Genomic DNA, 18,035 nt, shown 5'->3' with positions numbered 1-18,035 from the left:
ATTGCCCCCAGAGGAGGAATTACTTTGGAGAGCTGCTTGGAGCAATAAGGACTCCTTTGCACGCTAGTCACTGTTGCCTGAAAACCCATTATCCTGGGGGACTGCATGGTTCCATTATGTCCTGTGGAGAACTTCACTTTTGGCCCCAGGCCATGAACGGAGCAGGGTTGTCAAAGGCAGCACATGGCACCCAGCTCCTATAACCCTGACAACCTCCCCCCAAAGCCGTCACAGCTGCGGATGACGTGACGGGCCCTGTACGTAACGAACAGTTGGTGTCAGTGAAGTTCCTAGCATACAGCAGCCCTTGTCCTACAAACACATTCCTCACTGGCTGCTTTGCTGTCAGTCTCAGCAGGGAGACCAAGGACCAAAGTGCTCTCCCACCCCTCATGGAGGTCCAAAGTTACAGGCAAGGTTGGCAGGGATCCCTGGGGGGAAGCTTGCCCTCTTGCTGGCCATGCTGGCCCTGCTGTCTGGACCCACAGGTCTAGGGTGGCACCGGCAATCAATTTAAACTAAAATGTGTTTAGTCCTGCAGCCCCTCAGCACACTGATGTCTAATTACCACTTCCTTGGCTTTCTCATCAAGGCATCTGTAATTAATACCAGCTGGGTTCCAGGCCAGCAGGGAGAGTGGAATTGAATCTCCCAGTTTAGTTCCTTTCGGAGAAGGCTTTAGTGCAGTATAAGGCTCTGTTCAGCAGAGAACTCGCTAACGAGGCTCCACAGTCTCTGACTCTCCAGGTTCCCTTTGACCTGCCTTTCCCAGCTCCCATTAGCTCTCTGTGGCATACCCAGCCGCCACGGAAGGCCAGGTCTGCCTTAGCAGCATGCTGCCCCTCGATGCGCCCCCGCCACTGGGTGTTCGTTGGGATCCCTGTGTAGCCCACACACTAAAGTATCCTACTGGCTCCTGCCTGCCCTGAGGGGACTTTTTAATGGTGTGGATAATAGCTGCCTCCCTGCTGCTGCTGGAGCTGGCGAGGGGTGGTGAGCGGGGATTAACTACACGCTTGATCCATGGTGTACGGCTTGCGAAAATGATGCATGTGGCTTGAGCGAGGCAAAGTGAGACGATAGAAATTCCTCCAGCTCTCTTGGGGAATAGCTCCCAGATGGGCATTGCCACGGCCAAGCTAACGCTAACCGGCAAGCTACAGGAGCTGAGATGCTGTCGTTCTCCTTAGTCCAGGGGCTCTCAATGGGGGGGCACAAACAAGCATCAGGAGGATGGGAGTCACTGCTACTATTGTTACTTGCAGTGGCATGCAGGTCACCCCGACATGCCTGTCTGGCATGGTGCTGCAGGTGAGCCTCTGCCTCAGTTTCCCTTCACCTGGGGTGTAAACAAGTCAAAGCTGGCCTTTCTAGTATTCAAGAGCACCCTCTTCAGGAGGTCTCATTTATTTATCAGGAAAGGATAACACCAAAACATAAACAAAACTCCACCGCCAACTCTCCACCTCTGGATTAGTCCACCTCCCGTCTCACCCCGGAGCCCTTACAGGCTGAATGCTGAGCCTTTGCTGGGCGTTCAGCTGGACACCAGTCTTCCCCAACAGTGCGTGGCTCTTTGCTGAGCCAGTCCCCAGCACCTCCCCAGGAGGGGCCATGCCCAGTTCATTCTCCTGGGCTGCTATGGTCCCTTGCCTGGGAACGCTGGCTCTGGGCCTGCGTCTCTCGCTGTCAGCCTCTGCTTGCCAGGGAGACATGGCTGGGAGTAGCCGACCTGTCTCCCCAAGGAGTCTCACGCCTCAGCGATTCCCCTATTCTGGGCTTCCTCGCTGCACTCTCCTAAGCCTTTGTTAGGCCCAGGAGTTCCCACACTAACTGCTGCCCAGGTATTAACTACTCACCGGTGGGTCTGGGTTGGCTCATCTTCCCCAGATGGGCTGGGTGCCTGAGCCCCTCATGGCTAGCGACCCTGTGCCATTATCATAAGGCTGACAAAAGGCTCTGGCCAAGATCGGGCACTGCACGTGTTCCCAGCGAGACAGTCCCTGCCCTACAAAATTCACCTTCTGCAGACAAGCCCTGCAAAGGGTAAGAGGGGAAACGGAGCCCCAGAGAGAGGAAGGGACTTGCCCAGCGTCACAGAGTTAGGAATGGAACCCAGGTGTCCTGACTCTAGCCCAGGCCACTAGGCCACACTGCACCTCCATTAATCGCCTTTCTGCTCCTGGGGCTGGGCAGGGTGGTGGTGCCCAGTATGTGTGTGGTGTGGGGAGTGACGAGGAACAGTAGCTCTGCTCCTTCAGAAGCTGGGAGACGGGCCCACGGCGGGTTCGTCCGTCCAGGGCTCTTGCATGATGAAATGCTGACTGGCTCGCAAGGCCTCGCACATGGTGCTGTGCAGTTCCTGGGCCTGCTCTTCTTCCCTGGCAGGCAGCCTGCTGCTGCCAGAGGACATTTGTTGAAGAGCTGTGCCAGCACCTGGAACGTCTGTACGTCCTCCGCCAACATGCAGCCAGCGCCTCTGCTTGTTTATCGGAACAGCGCGCGGCTCAGGGTTATGGTCCCCCCTTGCAATCCATCCAGAAAACCATTGTTACGGGAGTCAGTTAATTTGCCGAGTGGTGTGTGATTGCTTTAGCCGACAGAACGTTGTTACCACAATTATATTACAAACACACAGAGAGAAAACACCTTCTCTGAGAAATGAGTGAACTTGGCCTCCAGCCATCGCGGGGCTCGGAATAGACTCTTCCAGAGAGCTTTTCACTGAGGTAGCTGTCTCCTCCCCATCCACCGTGCTCTCTAAATGCATGCAGGGTTGAAATCGAATTCCAGCTGGGTACTGTGTGTGAAGCCAGCTTATGTGGCTCTTTGCCCACCCCGATAAAGGAGGCTGCAGATTCACAATTTAAATGGGAAACTTGTCGTCTGACTCCCTCCTGTCTCTGCGGCCCATGTCGTGGCTGGAGAGTGAAGTGCCACCTTTTCAAGGGGATCCATATGCTAGCAGATTGCTTCTCCTGGCACTTTGCTGGGGAGCGAGGGTGACTGTTAAAAGGGGCACTGTCAAGACACAGCTGATGTCTTATATTATTAACAAGGAAAGAATTTTTTAAAAATCAAACCCGCATCTCACTGGAGCTGAGGTTTACCCTGTTTTTCTGTTTGCAAATAATTCGCAATACTTTCCATAATGGCAGAGATGGTCACGGACGTCCCTTCTGGCCTTATGAATCAGTTTTAAAAGGGAGTACTAACAGGATGCTATCCACCAGCGCCCTCCACTTTGGATCCTCTTGCTCCTCTTGGACTGAGCTTGCCCTGGTTTGTCGACCTTGGGGGCACGCTATGTAAATTGTTGTATGTAACCTCTATGCAGGACAAAGGGTGACTCCTTTTTGGGGGGAGGAAGGGAGCTTTGTCCTTTTGGAGACTGGTGGTAGATAAGCTGCTGGCTTTGGTTCACTGGATAGTGCACTGGGCTGGGACTCGGTAGTCCTGGTTTCAATTCCTGTCTCTGCCACTGACCTGATGTGTGACTGTGGGCAAGTCGTGTCCCCTTTGTGCCTCAGTTTCCCCTCCTGATCCTCTGTCTGTCTTGTCTTTTTGGCATGTAAGCTCTTTGGGGCAGGGGCTGTCTCTTGCTGTGTGTGTGTTTTTCAGTGCCTAGTGCAATGGGGTGGCTTTTAGGTGCTCTGCTAGTAGTCAAAGGTGCCCAGAGTAATAGAGATGTGGGGGTTTTGCATGTTTTTATTATAAATTTAAATAAAATCTGTCGACAAATCTCAGTCTGTTCTAACCTTTCGCTCCGATGTGTCTTTAACTGTCGGGTTTTCATTATAGATTCATTTGTTCATAGTAGTCAAGGCCATAAAGGGACCATTATGATAATTTAGTCTGCCCTCCTGCATGCCCGAAGCGTAGAATTTCACCCATCAATCCCATACCTTCTGGTTGAGTTAGATGGAACTTTACAAAAAAAAAATCCCATTCATGATTTAGAGATTTCAATGAACAGAAAGTCCACGCCAGCCCTTGGAAAGTCATTTCAGTAGTTAATTACCTTCACTGTCAAAAAATTGTGCTTTATTTCTAGTCTGAATTTGTCTCGCTTCGGTTTCCAGCCCTTTGATCTCGCTCAGCCTGTGTCTGCTACATTAAAGAACTTTCTGCTAAATCTTCTCCCCATGTAGGTACTTATGGCCTGTGATCCAGTCACCTCTTAGCTGTCTCGTGGATAAACTACATAGATTGAGCTTTGCAGTCGTCTGGGGTTTGAATTGTTCTTGTAGCTGTTTGTTGATTCTATCCAATTTTTCAAAAAGAAGATATCCCCCCGACCCCCCACCCCGCTTTTCTGCAGGCCCAATGGGATTTTAAGGTGCCAGATCAGTGCAGAGGCATACTGTGGTGACAAAGATATTCTGAACAGGTTTTTCTGGATTCAGTCTCTGGATACGGAAGGAGATTCTCTATTAGGTAGTAATATTTTTCATAGTGTGTGGTTGATTATCTCTGTGACATAGATAATTTGTACATAGGACATTCTGCTCCTTGGTTCTGACTCGTTCTCTTTAATCAGGAGAATAATGAAGGATCAATAGTGACTAACGAGCGCCCACCTGAGATGAATCCTTCTTTGGACTATGGTCTGGCTGAACGCTCCCCAAAGCACTGAGTAATAACAGTGGAGCAAACCAGCCATGCTGTGTTTATCAAAATCACTTTTTCCACCAGCTCTGCTTCTCACTGGTTAGTCTGTTGATTTTCCTTGATAATCTCATCCATCTTGAACTAGGATCTGCCCTGAGGTTGTTTCCGTCTTGGACGGGCTGCTCAGAGGGGTTCTGAAGTCTAGGCACTGGTCTCTGAATGGCTGGGGCAGGAGGGCAGAGGCTGGTGCTTCCCTCCCAACACGGAGGCAGTGGGGGCAGTGTGGGAAGGGAGCAGGGCCAAGGGGAACGCCAGCCAAGCAAGGGAGGGATGTAGAGCGGGGCTTGGGGTGCTCCCTGGCCCGTCCCCGCAGTCAGCCTTTCCTCAGCCAGAAGGGACAGCATCCGTTTTGCTTCTGAAAGAGGCTTGTTCCAGTCATACATGAGAGACGGTACTTGGGACTCAGCCAGTCGCCTCCAGTTATCTTCACCTCTCACCTTCTGTCGCCCCCTCGCCCTGGGGATCTCAAAGCACTTTACAGACTGAGTCTTGGGGAGGTGGTGACTTTCCCCAGTGAGACAGAGGCAGAGATGGAACTAGAAGCAGGTGTCCTAGCTCCCAGTCCCCTGCTCAAACCACTAGATAGACTCCCTCTTTGTAACTGTCAGGCCTCTAATGGGGAGCTTTCGCCCTCACCATCTCCTTGGGCAGAAGAGGTGATCTGACCATAGCAGGCACTCTAGAGTTTGTCTTGCAGCTGCGTAGCAGCCAGGAGAGCAGCAGAACGGCATCGCTGGGCTCGCGTGAGCGGCCCACGTTGCTGTGTCTTCCCACCAGGCAGTTTAGATGTGGAGATAAAGTTGTTATGGGTTTGTTGATTTGGTTGATCAGCAGGGCTCAGGGTGGAAGCAGCAGGGACTGCCATAAAAAGGAAATAGGAGCATTAGAGGCTCGTTAATTGCTAGGATGCATCAAAAAAATGGATAGCGGTAATGCAGACCATCTGCTGTAGCGCACAGCAATAACGTTTGTTTAAGGGGAGGGTTGGGAAGGAGTCGCTAACCTGCAAGTCAGGAGGAGAGCGGAACTGCTGCTTATCAGTGCAGATATAACACAGCCAGAAGCAATTCCGATCCACCCTCAGCTTGGCATGTTTATCTACTGTGGGTACCGGAGCATCTGCGCACCTCACAATCGTCAGTGTGTTAGTCCTCCCCGCGCCCCTGGGAGGCTGTGCTGTTCTCTCCATCCTCTGTGAGGGACAGGGTAGAGTTCCTGTCTTGTCCCAAGTCACCCAGGTGTTTTGATTCCCAAGCTAGCAGCATAATCTCTGGCCCATCCTTCGTCTCCTTAAAGTTCTATCCAGGACAAGGGCAGTATGGAGGGACAGTGCAGAAAGTCTGACTGCTTCAGCTCGTTTTCTTATTGATTTTTATTGTCCAATCATCTAAAACACAGACAAAATGAACAAAAAGGAGAGTGAGTGTGAGAGAGAGAGAGAGAGAGAGAGCGCATCTCTATGTTTGAAAAAGAAGCAAAATTGGCAGGAAAAGAAGTGATTTTTATGTTTCTAAGGGTGGTTACTAACTGGATATTTGTAAGTAATTGGCTGTATCTTTTTAAAGCCATTAACACAGCATATTGTAGCTCATTAATTTATTGCCAGAGGTCCTCCAGTCAGAGCTACGTGCAATAGTGTAAATTAGCAACAGTGATTCTGGATTTTAAATTGCCAAATATGTCTACCTTGCCGTAGACATTGACACTGAAAACGATTTTCTAGTTGTACCACAATATAAATTGTTTCCATGGGTGATTTTTATATAACATAGGAAGTTTTTTAAACAAGCGCCTGAGCACTTATGAATAAAAAATAAAACCTGCAGCTAGGAGAGCTGTTACCAGGACTCCCCATCCTCCTGCTTCAGGGCATAAGTTGATCAGCAGCTGGAATCGGGGAGAAATTCCTTCCCCCGTATGGTGCACAGTTCCGTGCAGTTTAGATGTTTTATATTGTTCTCCAAAGTGTTTGTCATTGACTGCTGTTGGATGCAGGTTCCTGGGCTAGCTGGACCATTGGTCTGTTCTGGCACAATGGAAAGTGAGATACCAGGCGAGTGCAACAGGGTCTGGGATTTTGAGCTAGCAGGTGTCAGTCTGCTAAAACTCAAGGAGATTGCAGGCTAGCTGGACCGTCTGGCTGTTCTGAAATGGCAATTGCTAGGTTTTTAAGAGCTCTGCTAGGTGTAGGAGATGGATACAAAGGAATGCTTTCTCATTCATATTCAGACCTCCATGCCTCCTGGTATATCCATCTATTTTAAGAAAGAATCAGATGAGGACCTGTCAGAATCCCCCTTGTGGGCATTAGACACAAATGATCCTCTGGTTTGGCCTGTCTGCCAGTCTCTGGTGCAGTGACACCTAGAAACGCACATACTAGTGTGGTCTCTGGAGGGCTTCGGTTTGAAGGTGGGATTTTTAAAACTCTGGGATAGGCCCTGCCCCTTGAAGGGAGTAAATAAACTTACGTGCAGACTTTCTCTAGCATTGCCCCACCAGGTGGGGGTCATTTTGAGAGGAGCTGGAGATACGTATACACAAGGGCAGCACGAGTAAAAGAGAATTGTAGGAACACGAGTCTTGTTTGTAAAATGTTTGTATAGCGCCTAGCCCAACGGGGCTGGGGCCTGTAGACACTAGCTCAGTGCAAATAAAGAGTAGATAGCTCTAGGTAGACAGGTCTGTAATAGATTTTGTGTCACAGCCTTCAACAGTGAAACCTGGGCTCCCATTTATAAGCCCCTGCAGACTCCTTATGCAAATAAGGATGGGGAATCACTTGAAAATAGTCTCTCTCTCTCTCTGCAGTGCTTGTGGTAAAGAGCCAACTGAAGGGCCGGAGGATTTACCAACTTCCCCCCAACCCACAGTCGAGGGGAGGGTGGAGAGCTGACAGTCCATCCATACCTCTCTGAGAATTTTCCAAGAGCGAGGTCAGGCCAACCCTCAATCCCCTCAAGCCAGCGGGCTGGCTCTGACCTCCTTTACATCGCTCTACTCCATTGACATCGCTCCTGATTTGCACCCGCTCCAGTGTCCTTTGCCTGCCAGATACCAGATACCCCTCAAGATGTGCAAAGCCTGGCTTCACTGGTATCTCTGGTCACAGGGGGGTTGTGGCAGCTTTGAGAAGGGCTGTCAGGGAGGAAATCACCAGTTAATTTCCATAGCCCTAGAGAGTGGGACCAAATGGGCAGGCTGGAAATGGAGCCTCTGAGCCCATCAAAGCAACGTTTTATTTGGGGTGTGACAGCGGCATGGTTAAGGCCGGCTGCTGCATGTGATCACACTTCAGACAACTGCCATCCCAGCATTCCTGGGGAGCCTCTCCAGAGTTGCAGAGCCCCTGGCTCCCAATGGATTTCAACTGCATTTTGCTAACTTGAGGTCAGGGAAGCTGCAGCTGGAGTCGAACTTGGTTTGCTGAGAAAGTTACGGTTTTCCTGCTGGTGGTGCAAAGTGCCAGCTCCTTGGGGACATCCCTTGGGAGAGGCGCTTGTGTCCTGCTGCAAAGCCTCTTCAAAGGGGATGGTCAGAATTAATCTGTCTCAACAACCTGCCCGTCTGCGTTAGCGGCTGCCAATAGACTGGTTGGGTTTGTCTGTAGGTGCCCAAGACTGGGACTGAGCTGGGGTTGGTTTCCTTTCCGGTGCGTCCATATACCTGCTGCTGAAGGAAAGTGCCTGGATTTGGGTCAGGCACCCAGGTTGAAAACGATCATTTTTCTTATTTATTCTCCTTTTGCAGTATGAATACTCCAAGTCTGTCTGTGTCGCTTCTGACACGTCTGTTGGGTTTCCTAATCGTAACGGAGAGACCTCCCTATGCTGGGAGCTGGACGTGACTTTGGAATAGCTCCTAAGATGGGTCTGTTCCCTGGGGGAAGTGCTGATGAGCTCCTGCCAGGCTCTTGCCCTGCAGAGGCACATTCTGAGCAGGGCTGGACGAGTCAGCGTTTTAAGGGTTGTTTTTTGCAAATACCGCTCGGTGGCAGAGGAAGATGGAGGCCTTGTCTGCCTGCAGTGCACAGTGTGGGTGAGAACACTCCCAAGGCAGTGAGAGAGGGAGCAGGGCCTAGCATTGTCTGCGGAGCCCCAATATAGATTATAAGCAGCCCATAGCAGCACAATGCGCTCTGCACCTATGGTCATCTTAACTGCCGAGGTGGTGACCCGCAGAGACTCCAAAACCCAGCGTGCCGTGCTGTGTCTTCATTTGAGCAGCCAGGCCACATGGCATGCTTGGCTCTGTAGACTCTGAGGACCCTCACCTCCGTATTAAAGACATGGGCTTGTTCTACTGACAGGTTTCTAATGCATCCATTGCCAAGGTACCACCGTGCCCCTTCTTTGGGCACGGAGAGAGCGTCCCTGTTCTGTGGGACAGGGAGGAGTTCAGCGCCAGGATGTCCGTGCAGGCGTAGCGTTTGGGACTAGCCATCCGACCCCTCCCATTCTTTAAAGACAGGTGCTGAAGTTTTTGGATTCCTGGCCCATGACTTGGGGGGGAGACTCGTGATTGACGCTGCTGTTCAGATGGTCACCAGGACATCACGGCTGCAGGTCTGACAAGGTCACGCCAGTCTCTCCTGTGACCAGACGCCTGAAGGTGTCCTGGGCCTGTACTTATGGAGCGTTTTCACTGACAAGTCTCATTCATGCCCACTTCAGGCAGTTAAATGGACACATCTCTGCATCTTCCCCCGGTGCGACACCCCAGCAAAGGACATGTGGCTTCTGATGGGCGTGACCTTGTTTTAGAATCATAGAATATAAGGGTTGGAAGGGACCCCAGAAGGTCATCTAGTCCAACGTTTTATAGCCTTCAGTTTAATATTGTGCATTAACACCATGGACTGTGCTGTAGGGGCAGTGCTGGGGCAGGATCCCAGAGGTCAGAACTAGCAGGCTTACCAGGAATGGAAGAAAACCTTCCTGTTGTGGCCGCAAGGACCTTTATTGAGGATCCAATCTGACAGCCCTGTGTTGGCTGAAAGCTGGTGTAATGCAGACCTATTTGCTGGTGGTGCTTTGAATGCCCTCTAGTGTGTGTTCTCTAGCACACAAAGCATGTGTAATGACTTAATCCCTCCTGCGAAGAAATTTGGCACGATCTCCCCTTTGTAGATGGGGAAGCAGAGGTGTGAGAGCAATGGGCCGGTGGCTGAGAACCCAGAACCCAACTCCCAGAATGTGCTGGCAGGAACAGTCTTTCAGAGGGGCTGAAAAATCAAGGCACTGACTGCCTTCATTAGGGTCAGTAACCCCAGTGCCTTGCTAATTTCCACTCTGAACAATTACATTCTGCCTACCTAAAGTTCTCGCTACATTACTGTGTGGGGTTGATGTACACTGCTAAACCATTGCTGTGTTCTTCCCCAGCACTGGCTGCAGTGATCTCTCTCCAGGCATTAGCTGGTAAAGTGCTTTGGATGAAAGGGGCTGCATAACTGAAAGGCTATTGTTCTTAATCAATACAATACGGAAGCGTGACAGTTACCTAGGAAAATCTTAAGTATTTGTTGGCCAGTTCCATACAAACTAATAAAATGTCAGTGCAACAAAACAAGATGGGGCAAATCCCTTTGCTGTTGTAACTCTGTCTAAATCTGTTTTGTACAGAGTTCTCATCATTCTTCTGTTTTCTCTTTCAGAATAAAGTCTTAAATGTGGATGCAGTGAAGGTAAAGCTTCAGGTAAGCCCCTGACCCGCATTCGTCAGCTCTGCATGAACCTGAACTCGTCCATGTCAGCTTGTTTGCTGTGGGGCTTAGTGCTGCTGGCTATGGTACCTAGCACCCTATCAATACCCATGGTTGATCGAGGGCTTCATGAAACCTTTCTGCACTTCCAAAAAAAAAAAGAAAAGAAAAATAAAGAACCAACACGTTGGTTTGGATTGGGTTTAGTTTTAAAGGATAGCTTGTTTAGGTTGTTTACCTTCTTTATGAATGAGCTGGATGTAGGACTAGAGAGCACACTGATCACATTTGCAGATGACACTAAGCTGGGGTGTGGCCAGCACTTTGAGGATTAGAGCTAAAATTCAGAGGGATCTTGATATATTGGAGAACTGGGCTATAGACAGCAAAATGAAATTCAACAAAGATAAAAGTAAGGTCCTGCAGTGAGGGAAGAAAAACCTAATGCACAAATACAGAATGGGGGATAAGTGGCTTGGCAAGGATCTGGGAGTTGTGGTGGATCACAGCCTCAACATGAGTTCGCAATGCGATGCTGTTGCAAAAAAAGCAAATGCATTTTTAGGTTGTATTAACAGAAGCATAGCATGCAAGTCACAGGAGGTGATAGTACCGCTCTACTTGGGGCTAGTTAGGCCTCTGCTGTTTAAAAAGGGATCCCCCACCTCCCCCGTCGCCATCACAGCATAGACCAAGAGACCATCAAACGATCACAAGTACTCTGGCAGAGCAAGACATTGCAGACCTCTGAACTCATGTAATGGAGCTGAATTCAGATCCGCTCAGGCTGAAGAATTCCCAGCAAGGTTGGCTTTCATATCTGTTGGGCTTTCTTAACAGGGTTCCCCAGTGTATGGTCTCCCCAGGGAATCTGGAGTTTTGCAAGAGATGTAAGGAACGTACCAGAGTGCTCTCTCCCATCTGCAAGCGACTTTCGAACGTGTGCAGCAGGGTAATGAAATCAGCAATATCTAACACCAAACAAAGCATCAGCCACACGCTGAGGAGCAGCAGTTGGCAGAATATCTTTGGCAGTTGTGATTTTTGCATTTAGTTCCTCTCTGTGACTATTTACCTGTTTCTTTGTCTTTATAATAGCTTTAGTGGGAATTTTTTTCAGCGCTGCTGAGAGGCATCTCTGGAGACAGGCCTTTGTGCACCATTAAACAAGTACAGCATAGTTGGCCGGAGTGCAAGCTTCCCCTGCCTTCCCTGCTAATGCCCCTTAAGCCTCATTGTGAGGGGTCACTTGGGGAAGGGAGGGGAGGCTAGTCTCCATGGTCCATTGACTGCTTGACCTCCCTGCTGGTTATTCTTCTGCTGGGGACACTGGTCTAAACCCAGCAGCTCTTTCCACATTGACGACTGAACCACCACTGGGTGAGAATAAATTCTGATTGGACACAGCCCCGATTCAAACCAGTTACTTGGATCTTGTATATACCTGGCATTAGCCTTGATTTCAGCTGCTGATTTAATTGCACCCATGCAGACAAGGAAAGCCACAACTAAAACTGCTGGCGGCCATCCCTACTTGAAAGTGTATATTTAAAAACAAAAAGTCATACCTTAAAACTCTACCAAAACAAGACACTCCATTGTACCCACTTCTCCCTGAGGGAGAAGATGAGAGAACAAACAACATGTTGCTTAATACACTACTGGAAGATGCTCAGATATTATGGTGGTAAGCTTTTGGTATAAGAACCTATATAGAACAGAATAGACACCAGGGTTCCACTGGTCTAAATCATGTCTTTCCTTGTCTGCAATGGCGGTGCATTATGATGGCTGAAATCCAGGCTAATTCCTGGTGCAGACAAGACCCTTGAAGTCAAAGACTCCGTGGTGAAAGACACTGTTACCCAGTCCCCTGATCCATCCCGGCCCCATGATATCTCAACTCAACATCTTCAGCTCCAAAAGAATCTGAGCTGCTGTAATGCCACAAGATCTGGCTGTCTTCTGTGACCTCGGTGCTGGAAGCTAACTAATAACATTAGCTCTCCTTTTCCCCCAATAGGATTGTGTGTTTCTGTGCAAACACAACACTGCATTAAAAACTGATAAATTCAATTAGTAGGTCCCCACACATCCATCCAGCAAATGGATTTTTGATTAAGGAGGCATTGTAGGCCATTTGTCAAAAGCCATCATTTCGGTATTCAGACATGCTGAAGAATGGTGACACGCCTCTTAAATATTTATTGCGCTTGTCACTTTTCCTATTCTTAGCCCTACAAACATCCCCCTGTTGCAAATTAATCATGTGCAAATAGATCAGACCATGAATTGTTGTTGAAATGAAATGTTAAAGTAATTTTCTCAGGAGTGCGCATTGTCACTGGATTTTATATTTATTTTCCAAAAGAATTTCTGGTTGGGTCTTAATTTTTCTCCCATCGTTGCTGAAACCCGCAATGTTCCCTCCGTCGCTCTGACAGCTGGTGTTGCTCACATGTGAGCAGACTGCTGAACTCCCAGCTCTGAATCACTTCAACCTGCGGTACGTGGCCTGGCAGAACATGAAGCCATCAGGCGCTGAGTGGACCATTTTCCATGGTGCTTCTCTTGGCGGGATGGAGACATGGAATGAGTAGCTTGTGGTGACAGCATGAGTGAAACAGAACCTGCCTGTGGCCAACACCTAGCAATGAAGTAATAACAAATAGAACTAACTGGCTCGATTTGCAAAGGCTTTGTGGTGTAATTGCATATACAACCCCTTGGCTGGGCCAGCTCACAGGTGGGCTGAAAGGAAAGAGATTCTGATCGCTAAGCACAAAGAGCAAATCTCTGAAAAGGTGGCTCCCATACTATTATGGGTTGGGTGTGACCACAGCCCTTCATTGAATAGAGTGGTAAGACACAATGAAGTTACCTGGTAGCTGAAACAATTACAACCTCCACCGCATACGCCGGCCTATGTCACCACCCACAGCAAGGCACTTGGGCAAAGGGGGTTCACTGGCTATTCTTTTGTGAAGGTGCGTGTGTCTGAGAAAGCATCAGAAAGACCAGAGAAGCTGGGAGATAAGGGGCAGAAAAGCCAAGAGCAGTCACGCTGGGAGTGTGGCCCTCAAAAAAGCCGGGAGAGCGCTTTTGGGCAGAGTGTTGTCTGAAAGAGGCTGGGAGCGATGAGCAAAGACATGACCTCCTGTTGCTTGATTCCTGCTGGGTTCAAAGAAATAGGACTTTGAATCAGGTGCTTCTTTGATGCAATCCTGTTTCTTTAAAAAGGCTGTGCAGTCATAATTTCTAACAGGACCAACCCACAGGACCCCAACATTTTTGGCTAACCACTTGAGTCAAAAGGGGTAACTTTATAGTAGAATTAAAACAATAATTAGCAGTCCAATCAGAAGCTGCCATCTTGATAGCGCACTGGTGCAGGGATGATTTGGGGACTGCAGGCCCCTTTCAACGTGTGACTAAGCAGGAGGCTTCCAAAATCCTCATTCCATTGCTTCTCTGGAGTCCTTGGATCAGCTCTAGCTAGCCCCTCCCCCTTCATTCATTTTAAACTTCAAATAAATGAAACATCTTTAAAAGGAAAACAAAGGAGCCCAGTGTATCCTCCCAGCTCCCAGAGCAGCCTGGGCTGGTTTGAGCAGCTTGCATTGTGTCTGATGGTGCCCTGTCTTTGCCCTTTTCAGATCTGGGACACCGCAGGGCAGGAGAGGTTCCGCAGTGTCACTCACGCCTATTACCGAGATGCCCATGGTAAGAGCTTCTCTGCGCTCCCTTTTTGTAGGGGGGCCAAATAGAGTTTAAAGGGACAGTGTTAAGGGCCCCCGGGATCATGGATCCACACAGAGCGTCATGCTCCTGGCGGGTCCCTGTTGCTGCTGTTTGAGTTTGTGCTCCTTGCTCGGGCTGGGGAGTGAGTCTAGACAGCTCTGTGTTAGCATCACTTTCCCCTCCTGGTTTCTGTGCCCCAGCCTGCTGCTGGTGTGTCTGGGGCACAGCTAAGGTGACCAGATAGCAAGTGTGAAAAACTGGGGACGGGGGGGGGGGGGTAATCGACACCTATATAAGACAAAACCCCAAATATCAGGACTGTCCCTATAAAACCAGGACATCTGGTCATCCTAGGCACAGCATGGCAGGAAGGGAGTCCATCATTTAAAAAAGAATCTCCCAGGGAGATTTAAAATTATCTCCTCTATATTGTCCAGCTCCTCAGTGACTGAGCAAATGTCACACCTCCCACACCACGCTATTTTACAGAGCTGTTATTGAAAGTGGACGCTGTTAGCACCTGAAAACATCCTTCATTCCTAGCGTTAGTACCAGAAATGCAGGTGATTTTTAAATGGAAAGAATTTTAAAAGATTAAATTGATTCATTTTCGGCCTCATCCTGCCTCTGTTGGAGTCAGCGAGGAAATCCACGGTGCAGGCTCAAGCCCTGTCTGCCCTTTTCCTGGGGCAAGGAACACAGACTGGTTAGTTTCACATTTAAGAGCCTCTGCTGGTGGAAATTGGCAAGGCTCTGTTGAAGGCTGTCAGGAGAAACTGACCCTTTAAGGGAGCTGGGCTCATTCTCACCGGTGCCAGGTTTAGCTTACTCCTCATGTGAAGGGAATGATTGGTTCTTGGAAAGACTCCAGTGCAGCCCCCATGCAAGATTTTGTCTTTCACGCTCAGAACCCACCCTTTATCAGTGGGGCTCTGCCCCAACCTGAGTGGGTGTTTAACAGCTGTGGGCAGGCTGGTGGAACAATTTGTAGAGTTGGGGTGCTGAAAGCCATTGAACAGAACAGTAAACCCCATATATGAGGGAAGCCAGGCATTCAGCTGCCATTATTCCTTCAAGCCACCCCCCTAGATCCTGCCTGTGGGTCTCAGAAGCCAGATCTCGTACCATTCTGTAGTGATGAAATCTCTGCAGTAACGAACGGCCAATAGGGACAGAGCTGGAAGGAGCTCTAATGATATGGTATGCTCTCCCTTTGAGAGTTTCCTCTTCCAGAGCATCCCCAGCCCTCTGTTAAGCCATCTCCAGGCCGACCTCTTCTCTTCCGTTTCTGCCCAGGGAGCTCCAGTCAAAGTGAACGGGAGCGCCATAGATCTGTCAAGGGAAGATGAGACACTGGTGTGTCCCTCCTGGGAAATGGTTACTGAACAGCACGTTCTTGTAGCTCCAAGTGAAATGAGCTGTAATAATGACAACAGACATTTATGCAGCTCCTTTCCTTGGGGACAGCTCAAGAGTGCTTGACAAACGGTATATGCAGGAATCTTCGGGGCGGCTGGGGAGAACGCAGCTGTTGCTCAACATTTCAGGGAAGAAATGAAGGAGAATCCCAGGTCTTTGCAGAGGGATCTAAGACAGGAAAATGGAATCACCCAAGCGGGAATTTGGGCAGTACCCTGGGCTCTCTTTTCAGAGGATGTCTAAAAAAAAATTTTATTTTTCACATACACCGTCTCAGGCAGAATATTGGTTTGAAATGTTTCAGTGTTTCACAGGAAAATTTCAAAATGAAACAACTTTTGTCACTAAGAAATTTTGAAAAAATTGAAAATTTGACATGTTTTCCTTTTTCTTCCCAGTTCTTGTTTTCTTCAGTTGCCAGTGAATGCAATACAGGGAATAATGGGTAGTATTTTCTTCACCCCTTTTTCCTTTTCTTTTCTTTTCCACTCTGTAACATTTCCAAAGATGGAGAAATCTTTGAAAAATCCGACTGGAAAATGGGAAATGGGAGGGGAGGAGGAAAGCCCTAGCTATCGCCAGCACTCATTGTATCGCACTGAAAGGTGAAAAACGAAAAAACGGAGAGGAGAAAACAAAAGCCTAAAACTTCCAAAGTCTTTGTTTTTTAAAAAAATTTCAGTTCCAAACTATGTTTAATTTCAAAGTTTCCCTTTGAAATCTCAATCTCTCTCTCTCTCTCTCAAAAAAAAAAAAGAAAAGGCTGATTTTTTTCAACGAAATCCCATTTTTCCATGGGAAAACTTTGACCACCTCTAACCACAAATAGTTAAGCCCTGAGCTGTGTGCAGAAGGTAAGAGGCCGAGCCCCCAAGAGAGCTCTGCTGGGGCAACAGCTCAGTACCAACTTGAGGCAAAGATTCATAGGTTCTAAAGCCAGAAGGGACCATTACGATCCTCTAATCTGACCTCCTGGGTAGCACAGGCCAGAGAACTGCCCCAAAGTAATTCCTACAGCAAATCTGTTCGAAAACTCCAATCTTGGTTTCAAAGTTGTCGGTGATCAAGACTCCACCATGACCTTGGGTAAATTGTTCCAGTGGTTAATTACTCTCACTGTTAAAAATTTAGGCCTTATTTCACATCTGAATTTGTGTATCTTCAGCTTGCAGTCTTTAGATCATGTCCTTTCCCTGCTAGACTGCAGAGCCCATTGTTAAATATGTGTTCCCTCTGTAGGTATTTATAGACTGTGATCAAATCACCCCTTAACCTTCTCTTTGTTAAACTAGATCAATTGAGCCCCTGGAGTCTATCACTATAAGACATGTTTTCTAATTATTCTCATGACTCTTCTCTGAATCCTCTCCAATTCATCGACCTCCTTCTTGAATTGTGGGCACCAGAACTGGACACAGGATTCCAGCAGCAGTCGCACCAGTGCCAAATGCAGAAGCAAAATAACTGCTCTGCTCCTCCTCGAGATTCCCACGTTCGCTCTTTTGGCCACAACATCGCACTGGGGGCCCTTGTTCAGCTGATTCTCCACCACAACCCCCAAATCTTTCATGTACTGAGCCACCAACACCGTTTCTTACGGGTCCTGCTGTTTTCCTTGCAGGTCTTCCGCCCACATTCTGAACACGGCTGACTGCTTGGATTGAGAGAGCAGACAAGTTCACATCCCCAAGCCAGTGCACCTGCAGGCTGTGTGCTTAGTGTTATCTCAGTGCCTCTGACTGTTAGGTGGTATCTCAGGCGTGCTTTCTTTGGAGGAAAAGCCAGCTGGCTTTAAGTGCATTGATCACCGCAAACTGGAACTCTTCCTTTGCAACCCAGTGATATCTACAGATGCTTTCCTTCTGTGAAATGAAGATTAACCTTCCCCCACTGAGCAACCCGTCTGACTTCTAAACAGTCCACATTTAGTCAGCGCCTTTATCCTGTTCGACAGAATGAGAGTACTCTTGGGAGATGGTCGCATACTCATGTGCAGAGGGCCCCATGCTGGTGAAAGGCCAAGGATCGCATGTAGCCAATGGAAGGCTTGCAAAGATCACGTGCATTGCAGGGAACATGCCAAGCTAATATCCCGAGCATCCTCCTTGCCTTGGCATATCATGTACCCGTGGCATCCTAGTGCTTTGTTGGCATGTGGGTGGTCTTTTCTTGGCAAAACTCCCCATCAGCCTATGTCTTGAGTAAGGATTTGGCTTTTGGGTGTCACTATTTCACTGTGAATGATTCCAAGTGCAGCCGGGTAGGGGATAACGTTATAGTTGCTTTGCTCTGATGATAGCCCATGTGTTAGGAGAACCTTTGCTCTTACTTGGTGTGAAATTCGGAATCGTGAGTTAGTGACTTACACGGGTTTTTATTCATTTATTCCGATCTGCTGTAGCTATTGTGTTCAGTCACAGAAATAAAGCATAGACTTTTAGAGGAACTGGGACGTAAAGCTTTGGCTCCCTGAACAGTCTCAAGCCAATATTAGATGTAC

At 48.6% G+C, this 18,035-nt stretch overlaps 1 protein-coding gene across 2 annotated transcripts in view; it reads left to right on the top strand.

Moving 5' to 3' along the window:
* Positions 1 to 18,035, top strand: part of RAB26 (RAB26, member RAS oncogene family) — a 214,952-nt gene that overhangs the window by 136,075 nt on the left and 60,842 nt on the right. For both annotated transcript variants that reach the window (XM_048868329.2, XM_048868328.2), the window contains exons 3-4: positions 10,328 to 10,369; positions 14,032 to 14,098. In XM_048868329.2, coding sequence (XP_048724286.1) covers positions 10,328 to 10,369; positions 14,032 to 14,098 — 109 coding nt within the window. The remainder of the gene's footprint in view (positions 1 to 10,327; positions 10,370 to 14,031; positions 14,099 to 18,035) is intronic.

The sequence above is a fragment of the Caretta caretta genome, chromosome 10, assembly GCF_965140235.1.
Source record: "Caretta caretta isolate rCarCar2 chromosome 10, rCarCar1.hap1, whole genome shotgun sequence".
In the NCBI taxonomy this organism is placed as follows: domain Eukaryota; kingdom Metazoa; phylum Chordata; order Testudines; family Cheloniidae; genus Caretta; species Caretta caretta.
Note: the sequence above shows the minus strand (reverse complement) of the source record. Positions and strands in the feature narration are given on the sequence as shown.